Raw genomic sequence first — 18,876 nt, 5'->3', positions numbered from 1 at the left:
ATAAAAAACTAATTTAATAATCAGTTTAGGCTGTTATATATTTTTCAACATATTTTTGGTAAAAAAAAATTGCAATAGACGTATATTGATTGGTTTGCACAAAAGTTATCGCATCTACAAACTATGGGATCTGTTTAGGGACTTTTATACATTTTTTTATTGTTTTTTTTATTGTTTTTACTGGTAATGGCAGAAATCTGCTATTTTTAGCAGGACTGCAACATTGCGGCTGACAAATCTAACCCCAAATTACACTTTCTGGGGACCAATGACATTATTACTGTAGCAGCCACAACCCTTGCTGGGCGGCCTTGACTTATTGGGCTTACCAGTTACCTTCTCTTGGCCTGCTCTTCCACGTCTCGGGGTTCCCAGGGTTGATACCCAACGGCTTGAACACTGACATAGATAAAGTCCTTTAACAATGGTTTTATTTTGCAGTGGTAACTTCCAATAACACAGTCTCTCATGGGAACAGAGGGCACGGGTGAAGAACTCAGGCACCTTGAACTGCAGGTCTAGCAAAGTCTCTAATTCCACCCAGAGAGTAGCCACTCGCAGCTGGGTACTTTAAAGCTGAACAGATCTCTGTGTCTTTGGACACATGTATAGGGAGACCCCTAAAATAGCCCTAAAATAGAATAACAGTTTCAGGAGGATTGACAGCTTCATATCCTGGACCCTGCCAGAAAGGTAATATGATATGGGGCCCAAGTGTGCAATAGTTGTCTAATACAGGAGAACACTTGAGGGTAGTTTGTATGGTACATTCTGTGAAGGGATGGGGACAGTTTAATGCCCAGGTAAGGCACGGTAAACCAAACTTGGATTGAATACTGGAAATTAAGGCTGGTGGGAAATTAATTGGAAGTGCAAAACATTTGGAAAGATTAACCCCCAGACACACTGAAATATGCGTAGGGTGGAGACTAGATTGGGCAACAAGACTACAGGGTCTGTAAAAAATAGAAGAACATTGTCAGCGTGCATGCTGATTTTAAACTCTTGGTCCCCCTTCATATATCCCCTAATATTTGGGTCCAGGCAGATAGAATGGGCCAGGGGCTCAATAGCCAAAGCAAATAATAGAGGGGATAAAGGGCATCTCTGCCTTGTTCCCCTGCCCAGAGTGAAATAATCTGAGTTTTGTACGAGTACGCGCGTGGTGGTAAAGTGCCTGAAATCCATGTACAAAGTCACTTTGGAAGCCAAACTTCTTGAGAGTAAGTTCGAGATAGGGCCATGGGACACTGTCAAAAGCCTTGTGTATATCAACACTCGGTAGTAACACTACGTGAGAAAAGATCAGTGTCTTGTATGATATATGAGTCGGATGTTGTCGGTGATATGCCTAGTTGGGATGAATCCCGTTTGGTCTGGGGAGATTATTGAAGTTATAATCTTGGAGAGTTTATCTGTCAAAAGGCGTCATTGTCAATGACCGAGATCGGTCTGTAATTTTGTGGGAGAGAGTGGTCCTTGTTTGGCTTGGGGATCAGAGACATATTGGCTAGGAGCATATCATCTGGGAAAAGATGTTCCCTGAAAGGATGTGGTTGAAAAGGGGTTTAAATTAGGTATTAAGCAGCTTTGAAATCTCTTGTAGTATGGGGTTGAAAAACCGTCTGGTCCAGGGGTTTTGGAGGATTTTAGAGATTAAATGATGCAACTAATTTCAGTCTTGGTGCAGGGGGCATTCAATTCCTGTAGATATTCCTGTGTAAGTGAAGGGAGAGGTATGTTATCTAACCACGTATTGGAAGAGGAACAAGACAGGGAGTTGGGGGAAGAAGCTCTTGGTAAAATTTTGAAAAAAATCTTGAGCACACCTGTGGGGTGGGAGACAGTGTTCCTGTTAGGATTTCTAGGTTTGTAGGTGTGTGGGGTTGAATAGTCTGGTTTAGCTTTCTTGCGAACATGGCGGAAGCCAAGTTTCTGTGCAGTAAAAATGTAGCCCTAGACCATCTCAGGGACTTCTCAGTCTGCTCTGAAAGAATGCATTCCAAATCCAACCTTTTTACGTTAATTTGTCTCAACAAGTCTGGAGAATGATTTTGGCTATGTAGGTGATACAATTTGTACAGGTCACTGGTGAGTCTGGTGATATCAAGTAGTTAAAATTTTTTCCTTGCAACGGCTAGTTAAATCAGGTGTCCCCTAATCACCACTTTATGTGCGGCCCAGAGGGTAGTGGGGGAGATATAGTCTGTGGTGTTAGTGGTAAAGTAATTGTCAATGTGTTTGGAAACTTTTGACACTAGCTCAAGGTCCGTGAGAAGGTTAGTTAAGTCTCTATCCCGCCGTAGAAGGTTGGAGACCTATGTGTGAGATATCAAGGGAGACTACCTGATCGTCTGACCATGGGCAGGGGTGTATGGTCGCCATGGTGGAGTTTGCGAGGAGTATCGGGGAACAAAATAAGTAATCCAGTCTCTAATTACTGTCATGGGGGTGGGAGTAAAACGTGTATTCTCGAGCTCCCACATTATGGGCTCGCCATGCATCTCATAGTTGATGTGTGTTGAGCAGGGAGTTTAGGGTTTTAGGAAAGGCATTAGTGGTACTCACAACTCAGAATGCGCCACCAGATTAGTCGCCACCTATCAGAAGATGAGAGGAGATACATTTATCCAGAACCTGAAAGAACAATTTAAAGACGGTTGCTTGCGAGTCATTAGGAGCATATACATTTGGAATAGCGCCTGCCTTACCCTGTAGCATGCCCTGAATAATTAGAAATCTGCTCAATGGGTCTTTGTATACATGTTCCACATTGAAAACTCGCGTTCCTAAAAGGTGGTATATTAGCCCATTCTATAAGACCTATCAAAATATGACGGATGGTTAGATTCTGAGAAATGGTTCTCCTGAAGGAGCAGGATATCCGCCTTCAATTGTTTATATGTTCTAAAGGCTTTTTTCCTTTTCTGAGGGTAGATAAAGCAACTGATATTATGAGATATTACCTTAAATCCCAATGTATATCTAGAAGAATAATAAAGTATGCACTGATAGGGTAAGATCCCGAAGAGGGGTCTGCTGGGGGCCCCCACCACTGCGGGGTGAGATTTCTCATCAGTTGAAATATACACCTGAGAGGCCTACTGCAATTTGGAGCAATTGATAAAGCTATACCTTTAAGCCACAGAAAAATAAAGTACAAAAAAAGAAGAAATGCAGAAGAGAACCAAAACATGAGTCCTTATTTCAATGGAGTCGGGAGGGGAGAGGCCCCGACGGAAGAAAATTCCTATATAATAAGACCGTACTGTCCAAAACTCTTGTCAACCAGCTAGGTAAAAAATTCCTGAGAAAAGGTGAGGGGACCCAAGTCTGCTACCCCAAGCCATAGGATATCATCCCAGGTCCAGTCTTGACTATCAACAAGAGTAGGGGGACAACCAAGCGGGTATCGCTGTGCTGTAGCGCAGCAGGGAACATTCAGAATGCGAGAAAGGAAAACAAAGGGAAGGTGTAAAACAAATAACAAAAACTTTGTCTCTCCACCTCAATACCGTGTGGTAATTTTACCATGTGGTCCTGCAAAGTCCTTATCTGTGGAGAAAGAAATTGGGACCTGAACCAGAAGGGAGCATTGTCGGGTCAGTTCAGCCAGTCACTGAAGTCTTGTTTTTGTCCTTTGCGCTCCCTCTGTGGTGAACGGGTTGCCCAGATGGCCGATGGGCGAGGGGTGGAGGGCATCCTGGGTAGATCCTCTTTTGCCAGTAGGCCCAGCTTGACAAGAAGCTCCTCCCCTCCAGGACAGTAGTGACGTTATATGTTGTTCCATTGTGGGGGACCTGGAGCTTGAAGGAGGAACCCCATCTGTAGCGGATTCTCGCAGATTGGAGTACTGAGGTTATCTCTTTCATCTTGCGGCGCTTATCTAGTGTGAATGAGAAATATCAGGGTATATTGGAATCTTGGTCCCATCCAGCAGAATGTTGGGAGTGTTGTGGGAGGCCCTGAGCATTTCCTTTTTTATCAGATAGTCCTTAAGGCACAGTACAATAGAGATTTATCATCTGGTGGCTTGGGATGAAGGGCCCTGCGGATCCCGTTGCAGGAAAAAGCAGCCACTGGGGAATCCAGAAACAGTTTTTGAGCTGCTGGGATCAAATCAGTGACTGACTCAGGGACACCCCTCACTCTCAGATTGTTACATCTCTTTCTGTTGTCTTCCAGGTGAGCCTGGAGCTGAGAAACATAATCTGTGAGAGTTTTCCAGGATGGGACCTGGATGACAGCATGTGCCGCTTGTTTTCCCAGGGGTGTGGGTGTCTGAGAGGTCAGAAAAGTGGTTTAAAAGCCCCAGGGAAAGCATGGGAGTCCCCGCTGCGCTTGGAGCTCAGATCACCTGCAACCATCCAGCGTTGCGATGCTCATGCTCATTTGGGAACCAGTGACACTAATACTGTGATCAGTGCTAAAAAATATGCACTGTCACTAATGACACTGGCTGGCTTTAGGTAATGCAAGAGAAGGAATTGGGTTCCAGCAGAGGTAGACCACAATTTGCATAACAGTGAATTGGTCCAGGTGTGAGACATATGATTTTTTTTTATGATGTTGAAAGGGAGCAATTTACCATTGGACAATAGGTTTTGAATGTGGAACAAAGTTAGGGGGGAGCCTTGTCTGAGGGACAGATTGGGTATTGAGAATTTAAATATCTCCATGGGGATAGGAATTGATGATGTAGGCAGAGAGGTAGGACTAACTTTGATGAAGTATCGCCATGGGGGGTATTTCTGTTGAAGGATTGGGCCAGGAGAAAGGATCTTAGGAGACCCGATGGGATCAGGTATTGTTCAATATCTGTCCAGTGCTTGGAATTGGATGAAATGAATCAGTGTCTTAGTTGGTCCAGTACTATTGCCACATGGTAGTCCTTCATATCTGGGAATCCCATCCCTCCCACTTTTCTGTGTTTAATGAGGATGTGATAGGGGCACCTTGATCTTTTACCTAGCCACACATAAGCACCTAGGGCACATCTCACAGCCGTGACAAAAGAAGTTGGGATTTGGATGGTCAGAGCACGGTATAAGTACAGTAGCTTTGGGAGCAGTAACATTTTGAAGGCTGTGCTTCTTCCTGCCCATGTTAGATAGAATTTGCTCAATCTGTTCATCTCCTGGAGTTGAGCATCAGAAGGTAGTTGGATTGAAAGAGTTTAGAAGATAAAACTGTTAAAGAGATCCCTAAGCAGGGCATAGAGGATGAGACCCTGTTGAAAGGGAAAGACCTTTGAAGTTGGGATCTAGATGCTTTGGTGAGATTCACGCTTAGGATATTGTATTTGGCTTCATTGATTTTGTAGTATGATATGCAGTTAAACTCATTCAAAACATTGTACAGGGGAGATAAGGAAGAAGCCGGATCAGTGATAGTCAAGATGATATCATCTGCGAAGAGAGTTGTTTTGTATTCTTTTTCTAATATGGAAATTCCCAGACTAGAGGGATGTGTTCTTATTTTTTGTGCTAGGGGTTCCATTAGAAGAGTAAATATAATAGGCGACAGAGGGCACCCCTGCCTAGTACCATTGGTAATTGGAAATTTGTCAGAAAGTATGGCATCTGTCAAGAGCTGTGCCGAGGTGGTAGTGTAAAGAGCCTTGATTGCAGATAGTATATTGCCTTGAGAGCCAAATTTGGACAGTGTGTGTTGCGTAAATAGCCCCAGTGAATCCTATCAAAGGCTTTTTCGGCGAGTGTTAGAAATATGGTAGGGCTTGACGGCCTGACATGAAACCTATTTGGTCACGGACTATAAGTTTGGGCGTAAGGTCTAATAATCTACTAGCAATTGCCTTGTCATATATTTTTAAATCTACATTCAGTAATGAAATAGGGCGAAAATGGTTCCAGGACATTCCATTGATGCAGCAGGGTCAATTCTTCCTCAAGGGAGCGGATACTGTGCTCTTTCCCATCTTTGGTAACCATCAATTTTATTGGGTGACCCCATTTGTATGAGAAGTTGCAGTTGTGTAGGGGTTTTGTGATGGTGGCCAGGTTCCTGCATTTACTCATCGTGAATTGTGAGAGATCAGTGAAGGATATTGTATTGTTGGAAGTGCTGCAGGGTTTCTGATGGTCCAAATGAATTTTTCTTTGATGTGGTAAAAATAGATACGGGCAATTGTGTCGTGTGGAACGTTATCTGGTAAGATTTGGACTTTAGGGAGCCTGTGCATTTGGTCGATGAGTAGTTCAGATGGTGGGGGCTCTGGCAGGAGAACTGACATGAGTTTAGTGAAATATTCTTTTAATGCTGCAGGTTTATTGGTTTCTAGAATGCCTCTTATTTTCACATTATTCCTACGGGAACAATCTTCCAAATCAGCTATTTTAGCTTTCATCCATTCCATGCCATCTGTCCTCTCGCTGTGTGCCTCCACCAGTTCATTGAAGTTAGAGGTAAATTCCCCAATTTTGTTTTCTAGATGTGATACACGGTCATCTAGCATGTTCATATCAGCTTTGAACTGGTGGCAAGTGATAGGATATCAGCATGAATATAACTCTGCAGGGAGAGCATCATATCTTTTAAAGTAGTGTCAAGCACAGGCTGGTTTGTAGTGGGGAAAGTAGCTATGGAGCTGTACATAGCCGTGTGAACAGAAGGGGGAGACTGTGATAAGCTCACCTCATTGTGCTGTGATTCTTCAGCAGCCAGTCTGGGTCTTGATTTCACTGGGCTGCTGGATGTGGATGACGCTGGAGAGCAGGTATCATTGATTTTTGGAGCTTGTATATGCTCTCTGGCGCTGTGTCCTTCCTCTCCTGGCACGCTGCCTCGGGTTAGACATTTTGGCTGTCAGTGCAGTCCAGCGGGGGATAGAATTCTGTCATTTTCCTAGGAGTTACCCTCTCCTTCCTCAGTTTGGACATCCTCCTGTCCACGTGGATGTCTGGTGGGGTAAGATTGCCTGTATTATGCAATCGTTACCCACACTGTGAGCCCTGTGGAGCCACTGAGAGCCGGAGCTGTTTTAATGAGCAGCTATCATGAATGGCATCCAGCCAGCCACCCTCCCCAATTTTTAAAATTTTTTAATATATACTATAGAATTGTTATAGACCTGGGACACCTTTGGGTACTCCAAATAGAATAGTAACACGGCACACATGGTGTCTTCTCACCCTCATGTCAGCCCTGTTCCTTGGCACATTCCTGTGTGAAAAATGTGTCCATGTTTCAGTTGGACTGACACCCGGACACACGATTCAAAACCTGGACTGCCCAGATGAATCCCAGACAGGTGGCAACCCTAGTTCTGGTTCTCTGCCTAATGATCGGCAGGTGCCAGCAGAGTCCGTGGTACACGCTCCCGCTGTGTCTGATCACAGCAGGAACGGGTCACCAGCAGCACGCTTGCGCTCCCCAGACTCCAGATGTGGCAGATCACATGCTTGATACGTGATCCAGCGCAGAGCGGCTGCCCTGCCGCAGTATAGGTACGGTGGACCGTCCACAAGTGGTTAAAGCTGAATTGCAGCCAAAACGTATTCTTACATGCACTGTACTGCACTAATGCCGCGTACACATGATCGGACTATATGGCGGACTTAATCCGGCGGACAAACTGCTGGACTTTGCAGCTGAGGTCCTCCGGACTTTCCAAACGAGAGGACCTGCCCACACGTAACCGGACTTTTTCGGCGGGCTAGGTCCAGCGGACAACCTGGCAGACTATGGCGGGGGTCTGCCGGATTTTGAAATGAACGGACTTGCCCACACATGGAGAAAAGTCCATTCATTTTGAACGTGGCTCCAGGTAGCCGGGACTAGCGAAAGGAAGTCAATGTCGCCGCCTCCATCGGCGAGATTGACACCTCGCTGGCCCTGTCACCTGGTATGGATTTAAAAGGGAACCCCTACATCGCACAAAACGGCGTGGGGGTCCCCCCAAAGTCCATAGCAGACCCTTATCTGAGCACGCAGCCCAACCGGTCAGGAAAGGGGGTGGGGACGAGCGAGCCCCCCCCCTGAGCCATATCAGTCAGTGTGCCCTCAACATGGGGGGGTGCTTTGAGGAAGGGGGGCCCTGTGGCCGCCCACCCCAAAGCACCTTGTCCCCATGTTGATGAGGACAAGGGCCTCTTCCCAACAACCCTGGCCATTGGTTGTCGGGGTCTGCGGGCGGAGGGCTTATCGGAATCCGGGAGCCCCCTTTAATAAGGATATACCTCCATGTTGAGGGCACACGGCCTGGTACGGCTCAGGAGGGGGGGGTGCTCGCTCGTCCCCACCCCCTCACCGATGGAGGCGGCGACATTGAGTTCCTTCGCTAGTCCCGGCTACCTGGAGCCACGTTCAAAATGAACGGACTTTTCTCCGTGTGTGGGCAAGTCCGTTCATTTCAAAAGTCTGGTGGACTAGCACACAGACGATCGGATTGTCCGCCGGACTGCCGAGTCCAGCGGACAATTTTGAGTCAAAACTTCTTTCTAAGTCTGCCGGACATTTGGAAAGAAAAAGTCCGCGGGAGCCCATACACAGGTGGATTGAATCCGCCGGATAGTGCGATCGTGTGTACGTGGCATAAAATGGAATCCACACTAACGAATATTTTTTAAATACTTTTTATTGAAAAATTTAACAATTGAACATTGCGTCATATATTTCTACAAAACAGGTGAGATGCTATCACTTTGTAAAGGATGCAGAGAACAAACTGTCACAATACTTTAATCCAATGAATAAAAAAAGCACCCAAGAGGCGCTGGGGCTTTGATACAGGTTTATACTAAGTATTGAGAAGACAAAAACATTTGCAGAGCCACTGGTTCAGGTTAAGCTGCTAATGACAGTCAAGGCTACCCTCCAGTGGGAACCCCAGCAGGTTACCAAAAAAACACGTGCATCCATGCAAAGCAGCGCCATACCAAATCATAAGAGTCCAAATTCCTTTATTGGTTTTGTGCCAAAAGACAGCCAATGCATTTTGGAGGTCAAAGGAACTCCTCCTTCATCTGGGTTTTTAGTTAAAAATAGGAACCTTGAATGGACTCAAAATAAGGCTGGCCATGGATAGAGAAAATTCTTTCCTGCCACCACGGGTCTCAGGAAAGAAAGTCACTTGAATCCCCATCAACACAGTGTAATCCCTACCGCTGAGCCATTGTGTTCTAGCAATAATCACATGTAAAATCTGGCAGGCTGGTTGTACCCAAGTAGATTGATTGATCAACTTGGGCACACTCAGCATGCCCATACATGGTTCGAATCTTGGCCAGTTCCTGTTGAACCAGCTGAGATTCAAACCGCCTATGGCTGGCTTAAGGCCCCTTTCACACCAGCAGACCTATCAGGTCTGCCTATCAGTTTTTCAGATGGACCCTGATCGGATCATCCATTGTTCTGTACAGGGCGGTGGATGTCCGCTGACACCTACCAGGTATCCGATTCGATAAAATCCACTAGAAATAGACGTATGACGATACGTTCGCCATCCATCCAGATCAGATCACATAATGATTGGATGGAGAATGGAAATGCAGTCTGTTTCCATCCAACAGCCTCATAGAGAGCGGGCTGTGTCTCATTCACCTCAGCATAGCGGACCCGTCATCCGCCTGCTTAGCGAAGATTAGCGGAGAGATCCTCCCCGCTGAGCAGGCAGATTGGATGGATCCACTCCATCTGAAACGGGATTAGGGCTTTCCTGTGTGCATGGAAGCCAATTGCTGGATAGGAAGATTTACTGCACAACAATACCTGCATGAGCAGTCAAGATAAAATATTGTCTTGACTATTCAAGCAGATACTGCTGCCCAGTAATTTTTTCTGTCCAGCAATTAGTTTCTCTGTACAGATCCACACAGGAAAACCATAGAGTCCATTCAAGGTTCTCATTTTTAACTGAAGCCCTGATGAAGGGAAAGTTCCTTTGACCCCGGAACACGTTGGCTGTCTTTAAGCACAATACCAATAAAGGAATTTGAAGTCTTTTGGGCTGGTGCTCCTTCCACATATGCACAATACTATATTCATCCAGGAAAGTCACCAAAGTACAAAGTTTCTTGCTCATTGTGCTGAATGTATTCCAAAAAATTACAAAATTTTAATATGTTGAATAAAATCAACATGTAGAGCAAGAAGTTTTGGAATGCGGTGGATTTCCTAGATTGATAGGTAATAAATATAAACAGAAATGTACTGTAATAAAATAAAAATGACCTTGGTTATGGTTTCCTTTTATGTTTCCCCCTCCATTACCAGTGTCACTTTTTTACTTTTGAATACATCATTGTTCTCCAGCCTAAATGGCTCATACAATATAAAATGCATGAAAGGCTGGAAGCCTTTTCTAAGTAATCAACACATAGTAATGTTTCTATTGTGACACTGGTCAAGCATTCTGGGGTCAAAGCCGACTCCAGCTAGAGTTGAGGACACAGTAATGTCTACTATCTACTCCCTGCTGCTACAATACTATTTGTGCTCCTTGGTCGGCTTCATTCTACCCTTGAGATTTCTTCCAATGAACCTGCTTGGATTATTACTTTGACTCCTTTTCACATTCACTTCTATCCCGTTTACTGTGCAATGTTCAGGCCAAATTACAAGCATCACAAAATATCAAAGTGAAAAAATACACTGGCAACAATTCCTGCAGGCTCCACCGTGGCATGTGCTATTTCCACTTACACCAAGGGGAAGTCTACACTCCATGTACTAAAAAATATAGCAAAGCAACAGTAAATTATTATGGCTATCATTTTCTCTTATTGCATCATTAATCTTCTTCTTTTTTGTTTTTTTTTGTTATAGATGAGTGGAAGAAAAAAGTAAGCGAGTCCTATACCGTTATTGTGGAGAGGCTGGAAGATGACCTTCAACTTAAAGAAGTCGAGCACGCCGAACTTAAAATGGTGTTCACGTAAGTTCAAACTACAATTGTTTGGCATATATTTAATTAAATTCATTATTATATATTATTTTTTATATTCATAGCATATATTTTAACAGGTAATATTTATAGAACATTTATTATATTTTATATTATGTGCTCCATGAGCAGGGCCCTCCTATTCTTTCTGTATTGAAATGTATTCTAATTGTACTTTCCCCCTTTATATTGTAAAGCACTGCGCAAACCGTTGGTGCTACATAAATCCTGTATAATAATTATAATTGTGTCATACAGAAATGTAATACTTTTGCTTTCCGTTTATATATTACTTATGTAGAATTTAAACTCCCCAATGTGAGGTTTTCCCAGGATTAGCTCCATCAAGTTTCCTGTTTAAATGAAATTGGCAAAATTTTCACTTCCCAGGAGGATCAATACTTTCAAAACTCAAAGTGGAGTTCCAGGCGAAAAAAAACAACTTTTAAGATAAAAATGCCCCTAGAATACTCATGCCTCTTGCAATGTAAGAAAGGTATGCTGTAAACTATGCCTAGGTTTCTATTTGTGCAGCATCGTTTTCTTACTTTGTGAAGTTTCTGCACAGTGCGGCCATCTCCAGTGTGGGCATCTGAAGCCACAGTGTCTTTCTTCCTGGATTCTGTGCATGCGGGTTACCTAGCATGCACCTGCCAATCTTGCGCATGTGTAGTGCGGTGCAATCTTGGACAGCTTGCCATTCCAGGCTGAACAAGATTTTCCATAGGCCCCAATGTTAAATGTTACGGGAGCAGTGACCAAGATTTTCCAGCGATGTGCATGAGACCTGAGGCTCACACGGGTCTCTCCCTCCTGTTTGGATGCAGCAGTGGGAGCCATGGGCACCCACTGCTGTCACTCACAGCTAGTGAGGCAGGAGCGGGGGGGGGCTGAACCATGCTTTCTGTGTCTTATAAATGTACGCAGGAGTGCCCCCACAGCTATGCACTCAACAAGGGGGAGGAGCCCACAGTGCCGGCAGGTGACCCAAGAAGAGAAAAAAAGAGAAAAAAAAAACACTGGATGGAGCACAGGTAAGTATGACATGTTTATTTTATTTTTTTAAAATAAAATTTTTACCGTTACAATCACTTTAAATGTTTAAATGTTGGAGCATTTGTAACAGAGAAGGGCTTGTCCTGAACCTGTCCGCTGTTTTAAACTTCTTAATGTATGTTTTCTGCCTTAAAGCAGACACCATAAAGAGGTGCCATCAATTACCTTTGCTAGATAGAAAGCCATCCTTTGCGTGCTTCTCTGAAATAGTTAGTTGGTCAGTCTGAGGATCCACGAGTGTGGTCACCCGAACTGTCGCTTCTCTCTGGCGCCTGCATGTGACTTGCGGCTTCCCAGCCGGGTGTGCACTGTGCTGAATGGTCCAGCAGTCTTCTGTGACCTGTGACATGTCCCAGAAGACTGCAGGGAGGGAGAAGGAGAGGAGAACTTCCCCTCGGATTGTCTTGTTTTGATAGGTACCCCCCCCCCCCCCAAAAAAAAATGGCATGCCAAATGTTGCAAGGGGGGGGGGGGGTTAAATCTGAACTTCCTCTTTTGGGTGGAGCTCCGCTTTAACATCCCTGATTGCAGCTGTAAGCCATCCCTCTGTCCATCGGGAGTGCTTCATTTCCAAGACACTCCTGAGCAGGCATATCAACCTCAATGGAAACAGGGGGTGGACTTTGGTGGAATACATTTGCAAGGGGCTACATTGTGTCTATTAAAGTGGGAGTAAACTCCCTTGTATGATTGTTACCTATAGATAAGCCTATATCTCCTGAATGTGCGCCGTTTAGGAGATATTTCATTTAGATGCAGCTCGGTGACATCACCGTCGAATGTGCTCTGAAGGAATGGCATACCCATGTCGCTCCTTCAGAGCCATTCTGTAAATAGTGACTTCCACGCCTCAGCCATTCATAATGATGAAGCCCACGAAGCCGGAAGGAAGGCTGAGTGATGATGGAAGCACCTTCAGCAGTGACAGCGTGGTGCTACAGGGCTTTGTTTTTAGGTAAGCCTGTCATAATGTGTATGCAATGCATACTAGCGAATTATGACTTAAACTACCTGGGGCACAATTTTTTATTTATTTTTTGCTGTGGTTTACTACCTTTTTGAACAATGACATCTACTTATTGGATGAAACCATTGGCTCCCGCTGCTTTCAATCAAATTCTGTGACGGGGGCAGTGGTTGGGCTCCACTGTCTGTTTCTATAGACACAGACAAGGCATCAAGCCCACATGGGTGCCCCATAAAAAGCAAGGAGCATCGGCAGGGAACCTGAGAATAGGATGAGCCAAGAGCACCAACGGGGGACCCAAGAATAGGAGGAGTCGGGAGCGCCGGCGGGGGGACCTGAGAAGAAGAGGATTGGAGCTGCTCTGTGCAAAAACACTTCACAGAACAAGTAAGTATAAAGTGTTTATTATTTTGAACCAAAAAAAAATTAAACTTTAATATCAATTCAATTCAAGAAAAAAAGATCATAGCACTTTGGTAGTTTTATCAACTGCGAATTGCTAAATTTGATCACAGAGAAAGAGTTGTGAAGTATTCAGTTTTGGTATTTAACATTATAGTAGCAACTGCAACTTACATTATTTATCACTGAGAAAGGGTTCATAAAACATCTTATGAACAATTTAGCTGACATATTATGTAGCCTTTTATCAACTGGAGCCTTATTTAGTTTAAATTCCAAAGTTTATTCAGTTTAGATTCCTAAGTGTTGTAAATGTAGAAAGGATGAGAGTGCCATAGCACTAGTTAAAGTCCAAGTCAATTTTTATTTTATTGAAAATAAGCCATGAATATAAACCATGGGCTCAAGAGGAATAAAAGCATAAGATTTTGCAGCTGTAACAGATCGCCAGTGACCAGTTACAACCACAGATCTTAGGCTTTCATTTTCAGTGCTTCTTGTTCAGTTTTATCCTCTATTATTTCCAACATGTTGAGCCCTGATGAGGGGTAGCTTTGATCCCTCAAAACACATTGATTTATTTTCATGGCTTATCTTTGGACAATACAAATTCACTGGACTTTAACTAGTTCTTCGGCACTCTCATCTTTTCTACACTTAAGGGTAAATATGCTTTTACAGACTAATTTGAATATTATCTACCTTATATTTGTTAAATGTACCCATTGACGAAAAAAAAAAAAAAAAAAAAGCTTAACATTTATGGATGCTCTTTTTTGGAATTTCCACCAAGGAAATATTCTACTTAGTTCTCTTTGTAAGAGATGCTGGGAAGCTTTGTTTTCCACAACTATCTTAACAAAAAGTTTGGGACAGGGGTGTCAAACTTTTTGACCTTCCTGGGCCACATTGGAAGAAGAGGAATTGTCTTGGGCCGCACATAAAATACACTAACAATAAGGATAGCTGATGAGCAGAAAAAGTCAACAATCAAAGTTAACGATCACTGATCTAAATTTGCATCTATCCGAGTAATAAAACTTCATTTTTTTGTAATTTTTTTTATTATAAAAGTAAAAAAGGGCAACATAAAACTAGTGACTCGCTATTTGACACTGTTTTTGATAAAAGAATGCTTCAATATCTGATTCGATGGATGGAGTAGCAGTTCTCAAGGTGCTCGTCAAATATTTTGGTTTTAATTTTGCCCTTTGTGTGCTTCATCCTTGAAAATAGTTGCTCACAAATATAGGTGCTGCTGAAAACTGATGACATGAATAAGGCTTGGTTGTGAAGAGTAGGCGATTTTTCTTTGGGGAGATAAAACTTATAAAGCTCCAGTAAAGAGACATTGTCAAATTTTTCTTTGGCCACATGTGTTCACTAAGTGTAAATGCATTTTCACAAAAACTCCCCCCCCCCCAAAAAAATCTAATTTTAAAATATGATTATGATTCTGTGTTGGGCCGCATTCATAGCCATCCTGGGCTGCAGGTTGGACACCCCTGGTTTAGGAGCTGGGCTACTCCATTGTATGTTATTTGAGAACTAGCCTGTCCTCAGCCCAGCTATTGGGACGCTGAGCTAGTTGAGAAATGCTAGAAGTCAACCATGACACCTTCTCCTCAGAAAATCTAAAAGATAAAAAATATATATATTTTTTTACAATTTTTTAGTAATGCTATGTGGATTGGAACAATTAACAATTAAAAATTTTAATTAACAATTAACAAATATATAGTTGGGTTTACAAAAGTGGAAATAGATTAATAAACGTAGGAACTGAAACTGAATAAAACTTCAGTTGATAAGGGTTACTATTCCTTATATAATTTTTCAGCTAAATGGTTCCAAAGATGTGTTTATACTGTATATCCATCTCTGTTAAAATCCAAAGGTGGCCGAAGGCCACAAGGAAGAAAAGAGGGTGTTGCATGAGGCCCAAAAAGCACCAGTTTGACATGCCTGCTCTTGAGTGTTGCTGTGGGACATGCCATTATGACCAAGAACCTCATACTCAGTAAGCACCTGGTGCCGATTGTACATTCCTACTCCAGCTCTAGCTGCTGAACAAAGTCTGTAAAATCCTTTCAAGGGTTGTGCATACTCATCTGTCCACCTCTGTTGATTGTTCAGGCCTTTGGGAATCATCAGGTTCTAAGGGTCACCATGTGTTACACTCCAGCAGGCTTCAGATTCTTACCTGGCATCACTATCTGTTGTATGACAATTTGGACTCACTGCCACAATTACAGTAATACATAGAACTCTCATGGCTGTGTAGACAAACATTTTTTACCTCTTAGCCCTTGTACACACGGTCGCAGATTCCGACAACCAAATCCGTCGGAGTAATTCCGACGGATTAATTCCGGAAGTGGTCCGGAAGTGATGTTGCATACACACGGTCGGACAAAGTTGTCGGAAAATCCGATTGTACATAACGTGAGGACGTTAATTCGTTACGACGGGACTACAATCAGGCTAGTAGCCAATAGCTTTGGTCTAGGAATTTGATCTGAGCATGCAAGGCACTTTGTCCGCCGGAGTAGGCTACACATGATCGGAGTATGTCCGATCGGAGCATTTTGTCGGAAAATTTTACTGGCAAGTTGGAAAAGTTGGTCCGTCGGATATTCCGACGGAAACAGTCCAATGGAGACCACACACAGTCGGAACATCCGACAAAATGGTCCGATAGGACACATTCCGTCAGAATCTCCGACCGTGTGTACAAGGGCTTAACGTTTCTCCATGTTCCTTTGGTAGCTGACACTAATGTAATTGTATTCTACTTCAAGCTAGTTCTGCAGAGGAACCCTTGCAGAGGACCTTGCAGAGGAACCCAGAGACCTGCAAGGTCCAATATACAGTAATGTAGGGTGATTACAAGCAGTGGTTGTTTCTGGCAATTTATCCTATGGTAAGCAAAAGGGTCAAATGCTTGATGGAGATCCTCAAACCTATAGCCAGCTTTACATCCATTGGTAAATGTTTGGGGTAAACATAGCCCACCTTTATCATGCTGACATTAAAGTCTAAGGCTAGGGTCACACTTATGCGAATTGGATGCGGGTTTTCCCGCACCCAATTTGCATGACAAAAGAGTGTGACCAGCTCTCAATGGAGCCGGTTCACATACCTCCGGGGCGACCGCGGTCCGCAACCGGAAAAGGGTCCTGTGCGCCTTTTCGCTCAGTTTTAAGTCAGAATTCAGGCAAAATTTGAACCTGATTCACCCCTGAAACGGAGAACAGGGATGCACTGGACCCCCTGCTGCGATCCACGGCCACAGTTAGTGTGAACCCGGCCTTAGTGCAGCCAAAATAAAAAACAAACCAAAAAAATGTGCGCAAGGAACAAATCTTACAGTCAGTAGGATGTGTCCCTTGTGCTAATGCCTCTTCTGTTAGGGGACATTTTGCTCCGTCCATGCCCCCCCACGATCTTGGCCAAAATTGTGCTGGAATTACACCAAAGTAGTACAGAAATGTTTCCATAATCATGCTGTATTAATGTGAAAACAATGTAATTTCCATTGTCATGATATTCTGTGTGCCTTAAGTCGCATCTGTGTGAACTGAACCTTAAAGTGATTGTAAAGGCTAGAGGTTTTTTTACCTTAAAGTGGATGTAAAGTCAATGGGTTTTTATCTTAATGCATTCAATGCATTAAGATAAAAAAACCTTCTGTGTGCAGAATACATGCCTGAGCCCATCTCTGTCCAGGGATATCCATGAGTGTCTTGACCATCCAAGATTCTCCCTTCTGATTGACTGAGACACAGCAGAGGTGCCATTGGCGCCTGCTGCTGTCAATCAAGGTCAATTAGCCAATCAGGTAAAAGAGGGGGCGGGGACGCAGCTCCATGTCTGAATGGACACAGGGAGCTGTGACTCGGTTTGGGTGCCCCCATAGCAAGCTACTTGCTGTGGGGGCACTCAACAGGAGGGAGGGGCCAAGAGCACAGCAGAGGGTCCAGAGAAGAGGAGGATCTGGGCTGCTCTGTGCAAATCCACTGCACCACAGGGACGTGGGGTGAGGTCAGTGGCTGTTGAAACACTGTTGTAAACGGCTTTCAAACCACACATGTAAGGTATTACCGTGATTGTCAGAGCAAGAGCAATAATTCTAGCACTCGACCTCCTCTGTAACTCTAAACATGTAACCTGTAAAAAATGTTAAAGCGTCGCCTATGGAGATTTTTAAGTACTGAGGTTTGGCGCCATTCCACAAGTGTGTGCAATTTTAAAGTGTGACAAGTTAGGTATCTATTTTCTCAGCGTAACATAGGTGTCCCTCATTCCCATCTTAAAAAGTTGGGAGGTATGCACTCCGTATCTCCAGAACCATAGGTCCTAGAAGGTCCACAGCTCTCCAACCCCCCTCCTTCCAGCCCACCCTAAATACTTACTTGAGCCTGATCTCTGCCCAGCTCTGTGCCCGAGAGCAGAGGCACTGCTCTCTCCCTCCCTCCTCACTGGACTCAGTGATAGCAGTGGAAGCCATTACCTCCTGCTGCCAAGGCCGGGACAAGGGGTGGGCAGAAAGGGCGGCTGCCCTGGGCACTGTGGTATCATGTGAGGTGAGTGGGGGCACCACAAGGAGATTGGGGGGAGGAGATTTTTGTTGGAAGGGGGAACTTGGAGGGTGGCAGAGGGTAAGTATTGTCCTAAGAAGGGAAATTTGTGGTGGTATGCTAACAGTGTTAATTTAGGGGGCGTTGTGTTGGGAAGGGGAATGAGAGAAGAAGATTTGTGCTTAGAGAGAGGATTGGGGGGGGGGGATTTGTGCTGGGGGGGATTTCCAGTGGGGGGAAGAAGATGTGTACTGGGAGGAAAAATTGTGAATTTTTAGGGGTAGAGAATTTTTGCTAGGAGGGGTGATTTTTTTTTTGGGGGGGGGGCATTTGTGCTGGGGGTTTGGTGAATGGGGGGCAAAGATTTGGGCTGGGAGGGGAGATTTCAGCAGGGGGAATGATTTGTACTGGGAGGAGGGAAAATTATGCTTGGGGGGAGTGAAAAGGATTAGTGCTTAGTTTTTTGTTGAGGAGGATTTTTGTTGCCACATAATACTCATACATCTTGTGGGGGGGCAGTTTGGCATGTTCGCCCTGGGCTCTAGAAGACCTTGTCCCATCACTGCCCGCTGCTGCCAATCAAATTCAGTGATGAGGGAGCAGGGGGCGGGGCCAAGCTGCACTGTGTGTGTCAATAGATGCACGCAGTGTGGTTCAGGAGCGAGCCCACATGAGTACCCCCACCTAGAAAGCTGCTTGCTAAAGGGGGTTACTGGAAGTCAGGAGGGGCCAGGAGTGCTGATGGGGGACCTAAAAAGAGGAGGATCGGGGCTGCTATGTGCAAAACCATTACACAGAGATTGTAAGTATAACAGGCTTGACTTATCATTATTCTTACCTGCTTATGAAATCAGATGGAATATAAAAGTGCTATGTAACTACAGTATGAAATTAGATATTCTCTTTATTTGGTTCACTACGCTTCTATAAGCCGTAGTTCTGTTCTAGATTTCACTGTTCTGGTATAA

General features: G+C 44.2%; 1 protein-coding gene across 1 annotated transcript in view; it reads left to right on the top strand.

Annotated features, from left to right (window-relative positions):
- The window catches only part of TNNI3K (TNNI3 interacting kinase), a 391,224-nt gene that overhangs the window by 772 nt on the left and 371,576 nt on the right, over positions 1–18,876 (top strand). Inside the window, exon 2 of the mRNA XM_077450470.1 lies at positions 10,786–10,894. Coding sequence (XP_077306596.1) covers positions 10,786–10,894 — 109 coding nt within the window. The remainder of the gene's footprint in view (positions 1–10,785; positions 10,895–18,876) is intronic.

Source organism: Lithobates pipiens, unplaced genomic scaffold (assembly GCF_037356315.1).
Source record: "Lithobates pipiens isolate NorthernLeopardFrog02 unplaced genomic scaffold, aLitPip1_a1.2 Scaffold_23, whole genome shotgun sequence".
NCBI classification, from domain to species: domain Eukaryota; kingdom Metazoa; phylum Chordata; class Amphibia; order Anura; family Ranidae; genus Lithobates; species Lithobates pipiens.
Note: the sequence above shows the minus strand (reverse complement) of the source record. Positions and strands in the feature narration are given on the sequence as shown.